The sequence below is a fragment of the Podarcis vaucheri genome (assembly GCF_965113315.1).
Source record: "Podarcis vaucheri genome assembly, chromosome: 4".
NCBI classification, from domain to species: domain Eukaryota; kingdom Metazoa; phylum Chordata; class Lepidosauria; order Squamata; family Lacertidae; genus Podarcis; species Podarcis vaucheri.
Window position 1 is genome coordinate 33,754,499 of NC_138762.1, and position 18,266 is coordinate 33,772,764.

Consider the following 18,266-nt stretch of genomic DNA (forward strand, 5'->3'; position numbering starts at 1 on the left):
GTTAACACAAATAATTTGACCTGCTATAGCTCTGACCTACTCACCTGTGATGATATAAGATATTACGGAAAACGAAAAATATAAATGGCTAGGAGATGGATGAATGTTGTTGATACTTTTATTACAGATGGACAAACTGGGGTATGATGCATGATAGGGCCAAGCCCAGGGTTTTATAGGAAGCCAGTAGTATATACCCAAAGAATAAATAAAAGGAAATCCATGGTAATCTAATTTTTTAAATTATTATTTTCTCAGTTTTTTATCTAGGATTAAAAAAAAACAACCAACCTGGAGTATAATTCCCATCACCCACAACCAGCATAGTTAGTGGTCAGGGATTATGAGAATTGTAGTCCAAAATGCCTGAAGTACCCCAGGTTGGGAAAGGCTAATAGAGAGAGACTTTTAGAAGAGCCTTCTAGATCAGTTAGCGCAATGGCACTTTCCTCCATCTGGACAACCCCTATTCCGCTCAGGAGGGTTGAATCAGGAGAATCCCCAGAATGGGGTGTAAGGTTAGGAGAGGGGAGATTGCTCCTTCTGGCAAGGAGAAACGCTTACACTGATAGAATTATCACCTTAGCACAGTCTTGAAAGCCGCCCTGAAGAAGCATCTCCACCCCCATCGTTCTGCCTGGACACCGAGGTCCAGTGCCAAAGGCCTTCTGGCAGTTCCCTTACTGCAAGAAGTGAAGTTACAGGGAACCAGGCAGAGGGCCTTCTGGGTAGTGGTACCTGCCCTGTGGAACACCCTCTCACCAGATGTCAAAGGAAAAAACAACTACCAGACTTTTAGAAGACATCTGAAGGCAGCCCTCTTTAGGGAAGCTTTTAATATCTAAGGACTACTGTATTTTAATATTTTGTTGGAAGCCACCCAGAATGGCTGGGGAAACCCAGTGAGATGAGCAGGGTATAAATAATAAATTATTATAATATTACTACTATTTTACATTTTTAAAAATACTGCCCAGAATGCAGTTTGTAAAGCATACCACAACACCTCTTTGCTTATTTCCTATTCAGCATCTGCTCTCACCACTCTGCTGATTAAGCGGTAAATTTGGTGGGATAGTAAAAAGTGATTTGGGGGTGATGTGGGAAGCTCTTGAAAAGAAATGGCAATGAAAAATTATTGGCGTGGGCATGAATGCAGTAGACCAGTGGACTACTGCACTAGTGGCGGTGCCTCCACATCAAAGTTACCAAATGTGAGCAGCTTAGATGTTATGCTAATGCAAAGAGAGCAGGAAGCTCAGTTGCATCAGTGTGTTGCTTTTCTTCACAAGCTCAAGTTGCAGGTACAGCCATGGTTTCTTTAACAAACCCTAAGTTAATCATGAGTTGTCCCACAATCAAACAAGCCCAGGCTTGATTCTCTCAAAGTTTGGGTGTTTTCCAGCTGCTCTTGCCTCATACCTTTGTAGTTTGGTTGTCTGAGGTAGGGTGTTCAAACAAACCACAGTTAAAGAAAGGTGCTGGGTTCACACAGAACAAGCCATAGTGAAAGCAAACCAACAACAAACCATGACTTCAGATCATGATGTCATAAGACATAGTGCAGTATTATGTGCAAACCACGCCATTAAATATCTACTGAGAGCAACAGGAAGCAGAGGGTACTTGCAATTCCTACTCTCTTTATATCTGTATAACATCCAAAGCCACTCTGCATGCAATTAAATGTGTGTATACGGTACATCTTTGGTTTTTTTAAAAAAATAAAGTAGCTTTTCTCCTGTGACTAAAGATGAACACTTCTCTCTAGCTTTTAGATAAGTTGGGGGGGGAGAAGGACCTGGAACAAATTTCCTATGTAGTCCACGAAGATGAGAAAAACTTCGTATTTCTGTGTTAAAGAAGTGTATAATTGGAGGCCTGGTCGTTTATAATTGGCTATCATTAAGCTTCAGAAAGAAGCAAAAGGAAGCGCAAGGCATTTTGAAATACCCCTCCAAGCCTGCTTGGCCTCACATCCAAGAACAAACTAGAGCAAGTGATACAGCCCTCCCCTTTTGGTGGTTTTCTTTTTCGGAATCAAAGGGATTGAAGCATCAGTAAGAGACTTTTCATGCTTTTTAATAGAGAACAAATTTGTTCAAAGATATCCTCTCCTTTGAGAGGCAGATGGAATGTCAGTGCCAGAAGGTTCTGTAGTGGTTGAAAAATGACAGGAGCCGAGATTGAAACTGCGGAATAGGGGCAAAGTGAAATGTTTGTGGCTTTGCCCATAGCAAAAGGGTGCACGGGGCTTATTGGGTCCTGCAAATTATTTGAAAAATACAGCCTAGGAAGGGACAAAAATAAGTGATGGATGATCCCAGGCAGAGCGTGAAAAAGGCAGAGGTGGGCCTCAATACGCTGCACCACCTAAAGCAAAATGCACTTTGGGAAGTAAGGGACTGGACCCAAAGGAGGTGGGAATATCTGTCATCAGTGGAGATTTATACCTGTCATTCCTATGGCCATTTAGAAATGGGAGGATTTGTCCAACGAAATGAAGCAGAGCTAGGCAGGAGAGGAACAAGATTGAAACACACAGCAACAGGAGTAATAACAAACTGTCGGAGGACAATGCCCTGAAATTGATCAGAAAGGCCCAAGTGCTATCATCACTGCAGAATATAGTGATCAACACATCAGAAGTATCTCCTCTAAATACCAGGTGAAAGAAAGCATTTGCTTTAGACAGCTTCCTGTCTCTTTGAGAGACATTGGCTGTCAATATGTGCAGCAATGTATATAATTCAATCAATTGTTTGACAGCTCGTAGGTTCATTTATCAAATTTTAGTGGCATCAATGGACTGAGAACTGGAAAGCATTGAAGAAAAACAGAGTATTTTTTTTATTAAATCCCCAAACAATGCTGCAATCCTATACACACTGGCATGGGAGTAAGCCCTACTGAATTCAGTAGAACTTAGCTCTGAGTAGTCATGTATAGAACTGCACCATAAGCCACAACCATGCAGAAACTTTGGTGGTGGAAGAAAACCTGGGCAAACATGCATTTCACAAGCCTTACTCTGAATCACAAAAAGAGGTGGGGGAGAATAGAACCAAGGCTCAGGAAACAAGTCCCCCAAATTTTCTGAGAACAGATTGGAATGTGTAGGTTTTGTGTGTCCAGTATATCGAAACCTCTTTTCTTATTTTGAATTAAGTTAATTATTGATAAATAAATTCTGAGATGTCACAGCAGGACTGTGCAGATGTTAAATGTCCCATATACAAATGCAGCCTATGTGCCTCAAACGGAGGGAGGGAGCAAGGCAAGTGGGTGTAATCCTGCCTCCCCATCCACACAACCAACACACTTGCACTCAGTCACCTAATATCAATATAACTTAGCAGTATTCGCTGCAAACGCTGTGGGAAATTCAGGTCATATTTTACCAAGCGGCTTTCCTTTGAAGAGAGCCCTGGAGATTTATGATAGCTGCGTAATATAATCCTGGTGCAAATGTACAGGCTGAGCAGGCGGTATGAGGTCTCGGGAACAAGCACACGCTCCGTTGCATCGCTATTTTAGAACCACATGATAACACAGCCTTTCCTGTACATGCACACACTGACCACAGAAAGCATTGTTTACAACCCGCTAGCTTCATATGAACATCGGATAGGTACATAAGCCATCTTGAAGGAGTTGCGCTACAAAACGTGGCCTATAAATACTTCAAAATGATAATTGATTGGCAGCATAAAAACTGGAGCACATATCATAATTGATTGGCAGCAGAAAAACTAGAGCACAGTTTTCAGTCGCACGGGTGGAAAGGCACTCGACAAAGTATCTGCCATCACATGGTAGCTATCTGTGCACAGCAAGTTTTCAGAGGGGTGTAAGTCATCCAGTGAACCAGGTTGTTTTCTCAAAACTTCTACAAAATGTGGCATGGATAATTCCCCCCCCCTGCTCCTTTTGCTGCATAAGTTTCACTGGCCCACAGACACAGAGGCCACATGGGGCAATTTCATGCAGCCTTTTCTTTGTGGTTGTAACATGTGGACCAGCTCTCAGTTGTGATTTAATGAACGGACTGTGCAGCAGACCAGTGGCTAGCGTGCTTTTCATTTTATGCTTGCCTTAAGCATTTTACTCAAGAGCTATAGTATCACAGAGAGTAACAAGGCAAGGTGGAATTATTAGGGCAGGAATGGGGTGGAGTAAGAAGGGTGTTGCACAGCAGGCCAGGGAAAGGCACTGCCGTTTTGTACAAAGCAATGTAATAATGAGGCCAGAATGCTTCAGAATAACCACTTGTGAAGAAGTGTCTTGCCAACTGTGCGAGGGAAAGGTAATGGGCTTATGTTATTTAAGCGCACTAAATAACAAGGAAATCCTGTCACTGAAGCTGACTGTTTTCCCCGAACAATAGGCCCCCATTGCTACATAAACACTAAGTTCCAGCCTGGCTGTGTATTTTTCCAAGCCAAAAGACAATATCTTCCAGCACCTGCTGTGACATCAAACACTCCCATTAAGGCAGTTAGTGCAGGGAGATCTGTCATTAGTCACAGGGATGTGCTTGACCTGCTGTAGCCTGATTGGCTTATAGAGCTTCCACAACAAGTCGGGTTGTAATAGCACGGTGTGCTCTGCCTAAGGAGCATTGCGCCGTTGGTGCCTGAAAAGGTTTATAAGCAAATAATGACTGGCTGACTTCTTGAGAGATCCGCCAGGAAATGCTTTAACCTGTGATGAGCTTCATGAAGCTCCCATAAGCTCAGAGGGGACATCCAGCATATATTGTCATTCCTAGCTATGCGTCTGCCTAGAGCTTGCAGTTTTTGTACAGCCACCTGGTTATGAATGCACTCCCCACAGAGATGTGCCTGCCATCTTCTCTGTGCAGTTTTTGGTGAATGCTTTTAACCTTGGACTTTGACAACTGTGATGTGAGTTTTCAGGACCCAGCCTATTCCTGTGACCGTGATTTGTTTTAGCTAATTTAATTTAATTTTAAATTGTTGTAACCTGGCCTGGGACCTGCTGGTGAAGGGCAAGTAAATACTGTTAATTAATAACAAAAACAATACAAGGGCAGAATGTTAGGTCCTTCTGTTCAAATAGCCATGCCCCAATACCATCAAAGCTTAGTCCTAGATCCTTTTAAATTTGGGTGTGGCTCATATTGGAGTTTGCTGCTGAGGTCTAACCCCCACAACCTCTTCCCTTTGCCCGAACATATTTGGCAGTGGTGAGACAGCAGTGACAGGCACCAGTCAAACAGCTACATAGCCTTTATGGAGGTTTCTGTGCCAGGCATCCCTCCCTGGCACCAAGAATGCTGGTGGGGACTGGATTCTGTTGTACTACCAATGGCATCACTGGGAATTTGAGATGCTTCATAGGAAAGGATTAATAAATGGAATGAAATAAATAAATTTAGTACATAAATAATTCAAAGCCCTATATTGAGATAGATTACACATATCCTTCAGTCTTGTGGCCAGCCTCTGGTTAGTTCACCCTGGCTCTGCCACTGATTTCTGGACAATAATTTCTTTCTCTCCCCTCTTCTTATCTCAGTTTCCCTGTCTGTAAAAGCCTGAATGAAGACGTAAAACAAGCTTCTCCAGATTGTACCCAAACATACTATGTTCCTGGGAGTCATTTGCCTAATAGACTCTTTGGTGGTGACATTTGTCATTTAATCAAGATCTTTCCTTTTAAGAGAGAGAGGGTGGTCCCTTAAGCTATTTATTTTGAAAACTGACTGAGAGATGCTGCAACATTGTCCGTGAAATCCACAGTTTTCACTGGTACTTTGGAGATTCTGCCATGAGACAAAAGGGTTTAAAGATAAATCAAGACATATAATGCAACTGAGTTTGTACGAAGGAGATGCCATCATTGATTCTTGAACATGGCCTGTATGTACAGAGTAGAAAGTGTCTAGAATGTCTTTGCTGCTTGCAGTTCAGCATAGTTAACCAAACATATTAACAATACAAATTTAACAGCAAAGCAAAATAGGCAAAAAATTACTAGGTCAAAGAACTGTGTGTTGGGATCTTGTGGTGATATTTGGATAGTGAAATCATGGCACTCAAGTTCCCTCACAGAAGGTATCATAATTCCCTTTATATTCTGTATATTGCTTATTTAGTTTGTGTCTCCTTCAGATGGTTCCTCCCTGCCTCATCACACACTTAGGTGCTTTGGGAAGAGCAAATGTTCTTTTGAATCAAAGCAATTTCAGGTTGGGAAGCACTCCAGGTTTGTAACTGTTGCTTGCTGAATGTCGGAAGTGCATGTTGCTTATTGTTTTGTTTTGTTGTTTTTCTCACTCCTTAGAGAAAATATTACCCACACTCCCCAATCCTTTTCCAGGTCAGTATATGTTTTGTGTCACAGTAGCTCTTAAGCTGGGTCATTCTCCATCAATTCAATAAGTAGGATGAAGCAGGGAAGAGGAAATAGTTTATTTGTTGTGTAAAAATAAGACATCGTGTCTACATTCTGGTTGCTCCTGTCCTTATATCTACGCGCCCCATTGCTGGCAAACTCAGCTGTTCAACTCTTAAGCCATTGGTCTTTTAAACTTAGGTCCTCTGAATCTTTTAACAATTCAGCACATTAGAGATTTTTCCTTTGTTCTTCAGTCTTCAATTACTATCTAACAGAAAACCTATATAGACCCATATAGTATAGCTCCTCACAGACAAGTATCACCTCAGAATGCATATGGGAGATGGTTGATCTGAAAGTTGAAAAAAGTCATCATCAAAACACCCAGTTACAAGCTCACTTCGCATGGAAAGCTAACTTGCCAGTGAGGAGGCTTCTAGACTAACCTTCTATACCCAACATTGTAAATATTTCTCATGAAGGAAGAGACTGAGTTGAGGTCTTTTTAAAAGGACTGACCCCAATGTGTATTCTGAGCTGGTATGAGCCAGTGAGAAGACTATGTCATCTTGAATCCACCAGCTCAAAACTAAAGTGAAGAAGCCAACTTGGGATGATTACCCACCCCCCCACCCCAAATAGTAACAATTTGTTTGAATGCTCTGGTGTATGATGGACAGGTAGTCCACTACATCCCTTTACCATTACACAGAGTGAGGTGGTTGTCCAGGCAGCAATGCAGAGGAGTAATGGTCTCAGGGAGTGACAGCAAGGTGCTGGAGACTATGATTTCCTCTGCTCTCCCTAAGTTGGTCTGCTGCCTTCAGGCACAGTAGAAGACACTGTCCCACTGGCAATGTTAAGGTACAGTTTGTCTGCCTGTTCACTTGAATTCTGCATGTGGAATATGCTCTCTTGCAATGAGGATGGTCTTTCTTGGGCCTGCCCTACATGCCGAATGAATAGCAGGAGATGTTGAAATGAAATCTCACCCCTTGTATGTGATATGTTGGCACATTCAATCACCAATCAAAAAAAATACCAGCCTCCAGTAATTTCAACTGCTCTGCTGTTCACTCAGCTTCTTGGTGATCCAGGTGCAAGTAGGTCTTTGAAAAAGCACCCGCTGGCTCCCACACAGCACTGGTGTGTGCTTTTATTATTGGAAAACACCCAGTGGCAATGGTATCCAATAGGCTTAATAGAAATGGAAGCACTTATTTCCACTCTCTGCACCATTGATATTTATTAATTTTTTGAATTTGTGTCCCACCCTTCATCCATAGATCTCAGGGCAGTTCGCAACATAATTTTTGAGAGTCGCTGGTCTGCAAGGGCAACTTGATTCCAGAAAAACAACAACAAACCCTCACAGACGATACAGCAGGTGTGGAAGACCCTTTTGGTCTAGTAGGCAGGCCAACTTTGACATATGACTAGGAACACCCACCTGCTAATCATCTGGTAGCATAATGATGTTTCCCACATCTGCAGTGCAGCAGCAGCACTGGTTATTAATCAAGAGGATGAGGGCATACAACCTGTTGGTATTGTCACTTGCTTGCTATCATGTGTTCAAAGGGAATCCACACATTTTCATGGGGAAACTAAAATGGTTAGAACATTGTAGCCACTGGCTACAACTGGTGGGTAAACAGAGGCAAATCTACAAATACAATTAAAGGAAAACAGATACAAAAACAATGTACCATTAAATTAAATCCTGTATATTTATTTGCCATAAAGCTGAAGAAAATCAATAAAGTAGGCCATTTGCAAACAAGCAGTCTAAAAATAAATCAAATAAATATGATTATCATATGAATCAGGAATGAAAATGTGCACAGATACAAGAATAACAGCTTTAAAGGGCTGCTTTGGTTTGTGTTTAGCATCTCTAAATTAATTAAATTTAGGTTTTATTGAAAACAAAGAGTTGTATTTAAATTAATCACCCACATTGTGTGTGCCTTAAAAACATGCATGCACAACACATATAAGGAATGCTTTACTCATAGTTATCATTTGGTTGTGTTTGTTTGCATCCAGATATATGTATGTATTCACTCAAAGTAGCTTCAAGTTTAAAAGCTAAATAAATACAATTACTAACAATAAAAAACTTACCTGAAATAATTACCTCACAGCAGGACAAGTTGAATATTAAAATTTCCTTGCTGAAAAAGCAATAGAACGTATCTGAGAAGCAGTTTAGATGCCACCACTGAGAAGGCCTTGCACCTTGTTAAATATCCATCTGATAATGAGACACAGAACTGAGCCCCCAAAGCTGACCTTAAAGCTTTGGCAATTAACCCAGATTTATTTATTTTTTTAGGTTTGTGGTTTTATCAGGTAAATAATATATTGGTCTCGCTTCATTCTTGCCTAAGGATAAAGCTACAGTCCTAATCACACTTACCAGGGAGTAAATCCTATACTTCAAGGGCACACTCTTACTTTAAAACATATTGAACACTGGGACTTAGAAGTAACATGTGTAGGATTCTCTGGACTGAGGCATTGCAGGTAATTGGACTAGATGACTATATTTGGGCCCCTTACCGTTCTAAAATTCTACGGTTCTGAATGAAAATATCAGCAGAGAAATATATATTTGTACCCACATGATCAAAACTTTAACCTGTAAAGTTTTAATAGCACTTTATCTTGCATGTATAATGTGTCAGTGTGATTTATTCCATGCTTGAATTAATGCTCAAGCATTCGATTTTGATTCACATAAGCTACATCCTAGTCTACCTTCAGTGCATCCTGGATTACTGAGCAAATCTATAATTTTAATATGTAGAACCTTATTTCTCTGCCAAATGTTCCCAGCAGTTTCTTTGCCATGGGCAATTAGCACAGGTATTGGTGCTTTACTAACTGTTCGCTCTGCCTTTACAATTCACCTCTTGATAGAGCCTCAGGAAAAATATTATCGAATCCCTAAACTGTGTAGACATGGCTCCTTTTCTCAGACATGAATGCGCTCCTCTAAGATTTTGATCATATCACCCTTGCTCTTAAAGCCTTAGGCTGTAGCGCTTGTTTTGTTGTGTTTAATATGAATTAGCATTTCCTGACCACATGGGCGTTACAAGGACACATTTGAATCATTTCTGATTTTTTAAACTTTATTAGTATGGGTCTTTGCTGTTAAAGGCAAACCATTCTCATTGTAAAGCAGCATTTTCATAAAATATCCTGTGCAGTGATTTACTATTTTGTCACCATTAGCCTGTTAGCGTAGTCACCACAGGCAACAGTAGCCAGATAGGTATAGAAAAGGCTGTCACTATTGCATTGCCTGGGATGCAAGCCACTGCGGATTACCTAACAAAAACTTGTTTACTGTCTAATAAAGCTATTTTGATCTTTTTAGATGCCAAAGCAAAGGTATTTTTAGAGTGCACATTCTTCTGCTAAAAGTGCTGTGGGTTTCAATGTGCTTCTATAGATAAGTTCCCCATGCCCACCATTTCAGTTCTAAACCAAAATCTTGGGCAAACATCGCCCCACACAAGGCAGAACGATAGTGGAGGCACCACAAGTCTCAAGTTCTACCAGGTTCACCAGCTTCCTAAACCAAGCTGTCCCTCGTGTCTTGTATCCACTTCTAGCTTAAAGTTCAACCCCTTTCACCCTCCTTGTTCTCCAGCTGCCATTGCCCCTTGTGCTTTCTGAAGATACAATAGCAAAGTGGTGGTAATGCTGAATTTAATCAGCCACTTTTTTCACATACCTAAACCAGACACATGGTTACAGTAAGTGAGTCCAAGTAGACGAGGTTGGTGGTGGTGGGAGAATAACAGTTCCCTTTATGTAAAGCAGACGCTGATTGGAGAATGGCCCTGCACTGACTGTAGATTGTAGCTAGTTTCCTCTTAGATGTAGATATTCTAGCTTGTACTAACACTTTCATTTGGAGGATGGGTATAATGGTGGGCTATAGGCTATAGTGAGAAAGGGGTTGGTTGGAGGGATCCAAGGCAAAAATAGGAGCTTCTTCAAAAAGGTATGACCAGTTTTCTGTTTGATGGATTTATATTTTTAACAAGGGTTTCTGTTGTCCAGGAGTCCCCCAGTAAATGGGATCACTCTGTCCTAGCAACAAACTCACTCTCTCTGGATGGCTTTCTGTGTGCAAGAAATGTGATAACAACTTTCTTCCCTTGATCTAACCAAGTCAAATCAAGTGATGGGGACGTGTTCTGCTGATCCATCTTTTAAAATGATCTCATAATGCTCAAAAGGCATACTTAGGACTAGCTTTGTATAAGGCTGTGCATATTAATCAGATTTGAATCTAACATGAGTGTAAGAGTAACATTCCATATATGGATAGATTTACAAAATTCAGAGAAGTGCAAATGTCACAGGAGAGCTGTGTTTTGGTTTGCACATTGCTTGGAGAAGTGAGAATGTGGGTGGTTCTGTGAACTAAATTATACCTCATCTCTACTTCTGTTTATGCTGGATAATTGAGGGGACCCACTCAGCATGAGCAGGAAAGTCCTAATCCTGCCAAGCTTCATGGTGTATTCTGATGATGCTGTTGGCATATGCAAGAGCCTACATACCTACAAGTCCAGGCTTCAAACCATTTTGGACCTTCAACAGATTCTTCTAAGCTCCAAAGCAGATATGAGGTGTGCCAGAGAGCCAATCTAACCTTGGTGATCCTCAGTTTTGGTGGCTTCCTGCATTACAGTCATTTAGCTGCTCACCCCTTATTTTTCATATGCAAACATATACTGGAGACCCAGTGAAGTGTTAAGGGGAGAGTGCTTATGATTGACTGAATAGACCAGGGTTCAAAATCCCACTTGGATATGAAGCTGTTTGGGTAACAACATAACTTGCTTTAAAGATAAAAATGAGACAACCAGAACAGGGATCATGTAAAAAGTAAACTCACTGTTCAGAGTTCAGTCAAATGATGGAAGACAATGACTGATTTGGAATAAACTGAGGGTGGGGGAGAGGTTTCCAAAAGATGAATATACTGAGTATCAGTGTTATAAGCAGGACAAAACAATTCCAAGAATGAGATAGCCAAACATTTGCTTAGAACTTTAAATGTAGAGAATCACACATGCACATACAGCCCCATCTATGCCAACCTGAACTCCTTGAGAAAAGGGTATGATAAAAATGTATATAAATTTGGATTGCAACCAAAATTAAGAATGAATCATATGCATTTGGGTCAACTGATGTACGCTGTGTTTAAATTCACATAAATTTTGTCTATATATTCCACAAACGTTTTTGAAGAAAGAAGAGTATTTTTTTTGTTTTTAGATGATTCCCTAATAATACATATCACCATTCTGGAAGAAGAAAGAAACCTGCTTTAAGATTATGCTTGCCTTCTGTTTTTATAGGCACTTGTATTTTAAAAAAAAAACAATTTTGTTTGAAAGAAAAAAGTCTGCTGCCCCATTAATAGTTGGTATCCTCTTAGGCTTTAATAAGCAGAGAGCCTGAACGTGTATAAGTAAGGCAACTTCTTTTGCTTTCTTCTCTGTCCATTCCACTTGTCACTAAGTTCCCATTCAAATAACAGTCTCTGGTTCTGTAATGGTAAATGGGAATTTAAAAGGATGACAACGGGAGTGGAGTGGGGTGGCATGTCTCACTTTAACCTCAAATTATTCTCTCTTAAGGCAGCAGCAGCCAAACAGCAAACAGCTTCCCCTTTTACCATTTCCACACATCACAGGCCATCAAAGGATTTGCCTGACAAATTGGCTTCCCATATGGTTATTTTCCCCAGTGAGCAGTCTTTCCATTCACTAACCCATGTTAGTAAAGTCATTTTGGGAAGTGTTGGTTTTATCTTCTGGACTCAGGCACTGGGGCTGAGCCTGTTGGTGACACTGTTCCCATTCAGCATTGGCAATAATAAAAAAGCACATTACACATGACTGGGCTTGCATGATTTAATACCACTGCATATGCTAGCTTATGCTAACAACAAAAACAGCAAGTCCTTTCCAAAGAACCTGGTCTTGTAGAAAAGCAGAGAATGGTTTCCAAATGGATGGGCTTCCAAGGGAAGAAAACGTGGGGAAAACATTCCAGTCCTATCCATCCCCATGTTGCCTGTGTTTGTAGAAATGTAAAATATATTCCCATAATCAGGAAAGTACAGCATGAAGATAGGGGCAGTCATGGAGGGCATAGCTAAATGTTATATAATTGTTGTTGTTATATTATTATTATTATTATTATTATTATTATTATTATTATTATAAAAAACAAACTACATGGGGCTGCTCCAAAATGATAGCTTGGCATCAGTTTCCTCCTTTGTCCTCCATAATGTAAAGTCCATCCTACCTGTGTACTCTTCTTATCATGCTGAACATTTATCTACCCTTTGAGATCATTAGTTCAAAATTCAGCTCTCAAAAGAAAAACTAAACAAAAGACGTCCAAGTCAATGGAATCTTCTTTGTGCACAAGTTATTAGCATGGCTATAGTACAGGGATGAGGAGCCTGTGGCTTCCAACTGTTGTTGGATGTTGGATGCCAGCCCTGTTCATCAGCTAAAATAGCTGTGACTGGTAAGAGTTGGAGGGCAACAACATCTGGAGGGCTACAAATTCCCCATCCTTGTTACAGTGGCAAATGAGATCATGTTCTAGGCAGGACATTGGTGGCAAATGTGATTTAAACTGCAGTTGTGGGGAGACACTTCAGTGGGAGATTACTTATTCTGAAGTTGTGCAGTGCCCTGCCTTGCACTCGAGGGAAGTTCAAGTAGTCTCAGCACTGCTTGAAAATATCCTCCCACTCGGGGAATTGCCACAGTACAAGTTGTTCTTGTAGAGTGGAGGGATTTCATCAGTCTTAAAAGTTCTGTCATGCTCTTTGAGCAAATGCAATGTGATCTTAGTGTGAGAGAGAAGCAATGGCAAGACAAATTTCTTCAGAAGAAAATTACAGAATGCCGCCCACAAACGGTCAAGTGACCAGAACACAGTGTGACAGGGTGATACAATAGCATTCACAAAAGTGAAAATGCAGAAGTGTTCTCTGTCAATCTCTCCATGTGGGCCATTGGGTAGCTAATTAGCGAGAACACATCGTACCCTTTGAAAAGTGTAGTTTGGTTTAATGGACCACTGATATCTTCAGCTGTTTACTACTATCAATATGTTGCTTATGCAGCAACACTGAGACCTACTGTCTAAGACTGTTCCTCCATATGACTCCACAAAGTTGAATGCTTTTTGAGCCTGAAGTGTGAATGGAACTTTAGATCAGGGGTAGGCGCTGTGATGCATTCTGACATGGTTTGACTACAGCTCCCACCATCCCTGACCATTGGTCATACTGGTGGGGCTAATGGGAGTTTGAGTGCAGTAACTTCTGGAGGAAACTACACGGGCTTCCCCTGCCAACAAGTAAGATCAAGCCGAAAATGAAGCACAGTGGTTCCTCGCAAGATGAAATTAATTCGTTCCGCAAGTCTCTTCGTCTTGCGAGTTTTTTGTCTTGCGATGCACGGTTTCCCATAGGAATGCATTGAAAATCAATTAATGCGTTCCTAGGGAAACCGCCTTCAGGCCAGGTCCGGGGACAGTCTGTCCCCGGACCTCTTCTGAAGGCTGGGGGGGGGACAAGGGCTTTTCTTCCCACCCCCAGCATTTTAAAAAACCCCGGGACAGCGGAGGACTTCTCCGCTGTCCGGGCGATCTTAAAATGTTGGCGGGCGGCATTTTAAAATCGCCCCGGGACAGCGGAGGACTTCTCCGCTGTCCGGGGCGATTTAAAAGCCCCTGGGAAGGCAGGCAGGGGGGACAAAGACTTTCACCCCCCGCCTGCCTTCAGAAGGTGCTGCCGCCCCGCTGCCCGGCTTCGGAGCAGCGTTCCGAAGCCGGTTGGCGGGGGCAGGTGATCCTGCCCCCCCACCCGGCTTCGGAGCAGCGTTCCGAAGCCGGGCGGTGGGGGCAGGTGTTCCCGCCCCTCCACCCGGCTTCGGAGCAGCGTTCCGAAGCCGGGCGGTGGGGGCAGGTGTTCCCGCCCCACCGCCCGGCTTCGGAGCAGCGTTACGAAGCCTGGCGGCGGCAGGAGGAGGTGCTTCCCCGCTGTCCCGGATATTTCCCTATGGGCTGTCGTCTTGTGAAGCAAGCCCATAGGGAAATTCGTTTTGCGAAGCGCCTCCAAAACGGAAAACCCTTTCGTCTAGCGGGTTTTCCGTCTTGCGAGGCGTTCGTCTTGCGAGGTACCACTGTATGCTTGGTTTTTATTTGCAAATTTAATAATGAGAAAAGGAAAAGGAAAGAATTGTGAAAATTAATAATATGAAAGCAAAAGAAGAATACTAATAATTACCACCAGCGCACATTAAAGATAGAATAAACATCAGTACATCCATCTTAAGTTAAACATACAGGTTGATATAAGCCCTCCAGATGTCCAAATAGGTATCCACATGACATTGATATCTATAAAGAAATATGTTGAAATGAAGCCAAGGCAGTTAGGTCCTCAGATCATTGCACTGCATGACATTGGGTCTATTGAAGTATAAATCCCTTGATGATCATAAGGGCTTGCAAAATCCTCTTTTGTTCTTCCTGTCATTAATCCCTGTATGATGGGAATTTAATTTAAAAGTGCCTGCGCATCTGCAAATATCAAGGATTTTGCCAATGCAAAATTGATACAGCAGCAACTTCATACCAAAAAGAATATATCACTGTACAAGCCCACACTATATGCCTCAATGAGACATTTTCAGCACCACATCTCAAACTCTATCTGTAATGGGCAGTACCTTCCTATGTTGTGGAGTCCAGTGTGCCTGACAATATTTATTTTGCTGGATTGATCTCAATTTCAAATCCAAAGGAACATTCCATATAAAACATTCTAATTCCCTCTTCCACATATATCTAAGTTCCTGAACTACTCTCTTGCAAAGATCCATAAGCATTTATAAACAACAGTTATGGGTTCAACTTTCTGTAAGGAAAAACCTGATTTCTGCAGAAAAGCTGATTAACGTTTGCTCCAATTCAGCAGCAGAGAATGGGTTTTCCCAGAGGAAAGCAACAGGACAAGCGGAAGTGTGGGCAAGCCCTTAGAATGAGAATAGGATGCAAATAGAGCATTATGAACTTGATGCTTCTAGCAGTGAAACTGGGGATATTTTTCCCTGTACAGCAGAGAAGCAGGAGGAAAAATCCCTAAGTGTAGCCTACTAAGTACCAGCTGCAAATCCCCAAAGCCTTGGAACTGAGTACAGAGCCTTGGAAGAAAGAAATTAATAACTTTCAAAGCATGACCTTGAAAATGGAATTAACAGTATTCCCCCCCTTTTAAGCCTCCCTGATAATAAAGATTTCATCTTCAGAAACCCTGGCAAACAGAGTCAGCAGACTAGAAAAATGACTTCTAGCTGAGGTGCTGGCATGTGTAAAACCCCAAGCTCTCCAGGCCTCAAGGGGGGAGACGAAATATGTCCCTTCCTCTGTGTTCTTGCTCCAGCTGCACAACTTGTTTCTCTTTACCTACTTCTGCTTTGTTCCCAAGACACATCAAGGAATACAGTAGGCAGAAGCATTATTGCACACAATAGCCTTTATGAACCTGGTGTCTTCCCGATGTTGTGGACTACAACTCCTAACAGCATGTGCTGGCTGGCGCTGGTGGGAGTTGTAGTCCAAAACTACTGGAGCACAACAATGCAAGAGTCCACGTTCAGATCTCCCTGGTGTTTCCAGTCTTCATTGTAAGAACCTAAGAAGAGCCTGCCAGATAAGGCAGCATCCTGCTCTCACAGTGGCCAACAAGATGCCCATGGGAAGCCTAAAAGCAGGATCTGAGCACAACTACAGCCTCTCCACTTGTAATTCCCACATCCATTCGGAGGCATATTTGCCAGGGCATTTTTTAAACATATAAAGTGTGGTGGGGATTCTCCCCCTCAGTCCTCATGAATTCCCTACCCCCACCCTGTGAACTCAAAAGCCTCTCCCTCAGTTGTGCCCTTTTAATTCTGCTTGGCCCTGGGTTATATTTAAGGAAAACAAAATTCAGATGTAGAAGTTGCTCATGTTTTCCTCTAGGGTTTCCCAAACTTGGGTCTCTAGCTGTTGTTGGACTACAACTCCCATCATCCCTAGCTAGCAGGACCAGAGCTCAGGGATGATGGGAATTGTAGTCCAAAAAGCAGCTAGAGACCCGAGTTTGGGAGACCCTGCTCTAGACTCTGTGATTTAGGATTTGCCATTGTATTTTAAGCAAAACCTGGGCCTATGCAAGTTGTGTGGCTTAATTAGGCCTGTTAACTTTTCGGAGATTCGAGGCTAAGCTGGGCACTGGCTTTTAACTTTACTTCAAGGAGGGAGAGGTTACCACCCTCACTACTTCATGACCAAGGAGATGGTGAGTGGGGAGGTTCAGAGGCTTTGTGGGCACCAGGTGAAGACCTTAAGGATGTCACTGTGCCCACAGATGGTACATTGGTGGCTCCAGGCTTAAGCAATACACAAACTTCCTGTTCGATTCTCATTGTTCTCATTGTTTCCAATTTTAGAAGATGTGTCATTTCTTAATAAGTTCTCATTACATATGAGACTTATAGATCAGATAAAGAGATTTGTTGCTCTTTAACTGCTGAACTATTAACAGATTAGTTCTTAAATGCTTGCCAGTTCCTTATTTGTGCCAATTCTCCACCTTGTGGCAAAAGAATAGATTCTTGCTAAAGTACAGAGACATAATGCAGGTGTGCCACTAGATGGCAGGCAACACCCACTTTTGCAAAAGGAGTGAAAATCAGAGCGCTTGAAGCAATGTGTACTTTTTAGCAAAGCCCTGTGTATTATTATTTTAAGACAGAATCAACCTCTCTGAATATCATGTAAATGCACCCTTACCCTGCCACATGTAAGTAAATATAAATCAGATTTATACACCTAATTACTAACACTTCTCATGGATTCCAGCCCCTATTTCTTTTTAAAACAGAACCTTTCCTACTGCATGTGAAGTGTGATATTGTGTTTAGAGCCCAGTATTGCCACCTACAGATTTGCTAATCAACACTCCATTGCCCCAGGAGATTCATAACTTCTTCCTGGTAGCACTGAGCTCAATTCTCACTTCGGGATCCTTTTTCTTGCCTTTGCCAGACTTCCAGTGTCAAGAAACATTTTTTTAAAAGTGAATTTGCCACTACACCAAACCGGAACTCTTTTGTAACAACATACAAAACATGCAAGCATTTCGTACCGCAAATGGTGAAAAGGCTGTCTTTGGAATAGAATATACCCATTTCCGCAGGCAAATGAAAATTGAGAATGTGTGATTTGCATTAGGGTCATGCAATAATGATTTAAACCGTCATTCATTGCACTGTTTGCTCATTAAAATTGATTCCATTTTGTTATCCATTCAGTTGAATTTCACTGTAACCACTGGCAGCGCGGGAGAGGGGAGACTGAATCTCCCTCCCCAACTCGCAACTGCCATTGCTGCACAAAGAGAGAGAAAGCCTACATTTTTAATTGCAGGCTTCATTCTCACTCTTCTCAGGGCAACACAAAGTAGAAAAATAAGCTTCTTTCCTCCCCTTCATTCTCCCCACCCGAAGAGAGAGAAGGAAGACTGCCCCCCCTCTGTGTTTATTTTATTATTATTATTTTATAAAAAATTTATTGGTTTTACACGTTTAAGACAAACATACAAACATACAAAGACAAAGACACACACGTATAATCTCATATCCTTAATTTCTTAACCTCTATCCCTGACCTCCCCACCCCTCCCCTTCTTGTATCCCCATTCCAATAGTTAATTCAGCAAGTTCATTATTTCCACTTTAACCTTATCAATATTTTACTTAATTCGTCTTAATAGCCACATTTATCTTATA

General features: G+C 41.8%; 1 protein-coding gene across 1 annotated transcript in view; it reads left to right on the plus strand.

The window, feature by feature from the left end:
* The window catches only part of LSAMP (limbic system associated membrane protein), a gene marked incomplete at its 5' end in the record, with an annotated part of 349,538 nt that overhangs the window by 308,318 nt on the left and 22,954 nt on the right, over positions 1-18,266 (plus strand). Inside the window, one exon of the mRNA XM_082221195.1 lies at positions 6,310-6,345. Within this exon, the coding sequence (XP_082077321.1) occupies positions 6,310-6,345 (36 nt within the window). The remainder of the gene's footprint in view (positions 1-6,309; positions 6,346-18,266) is intronic.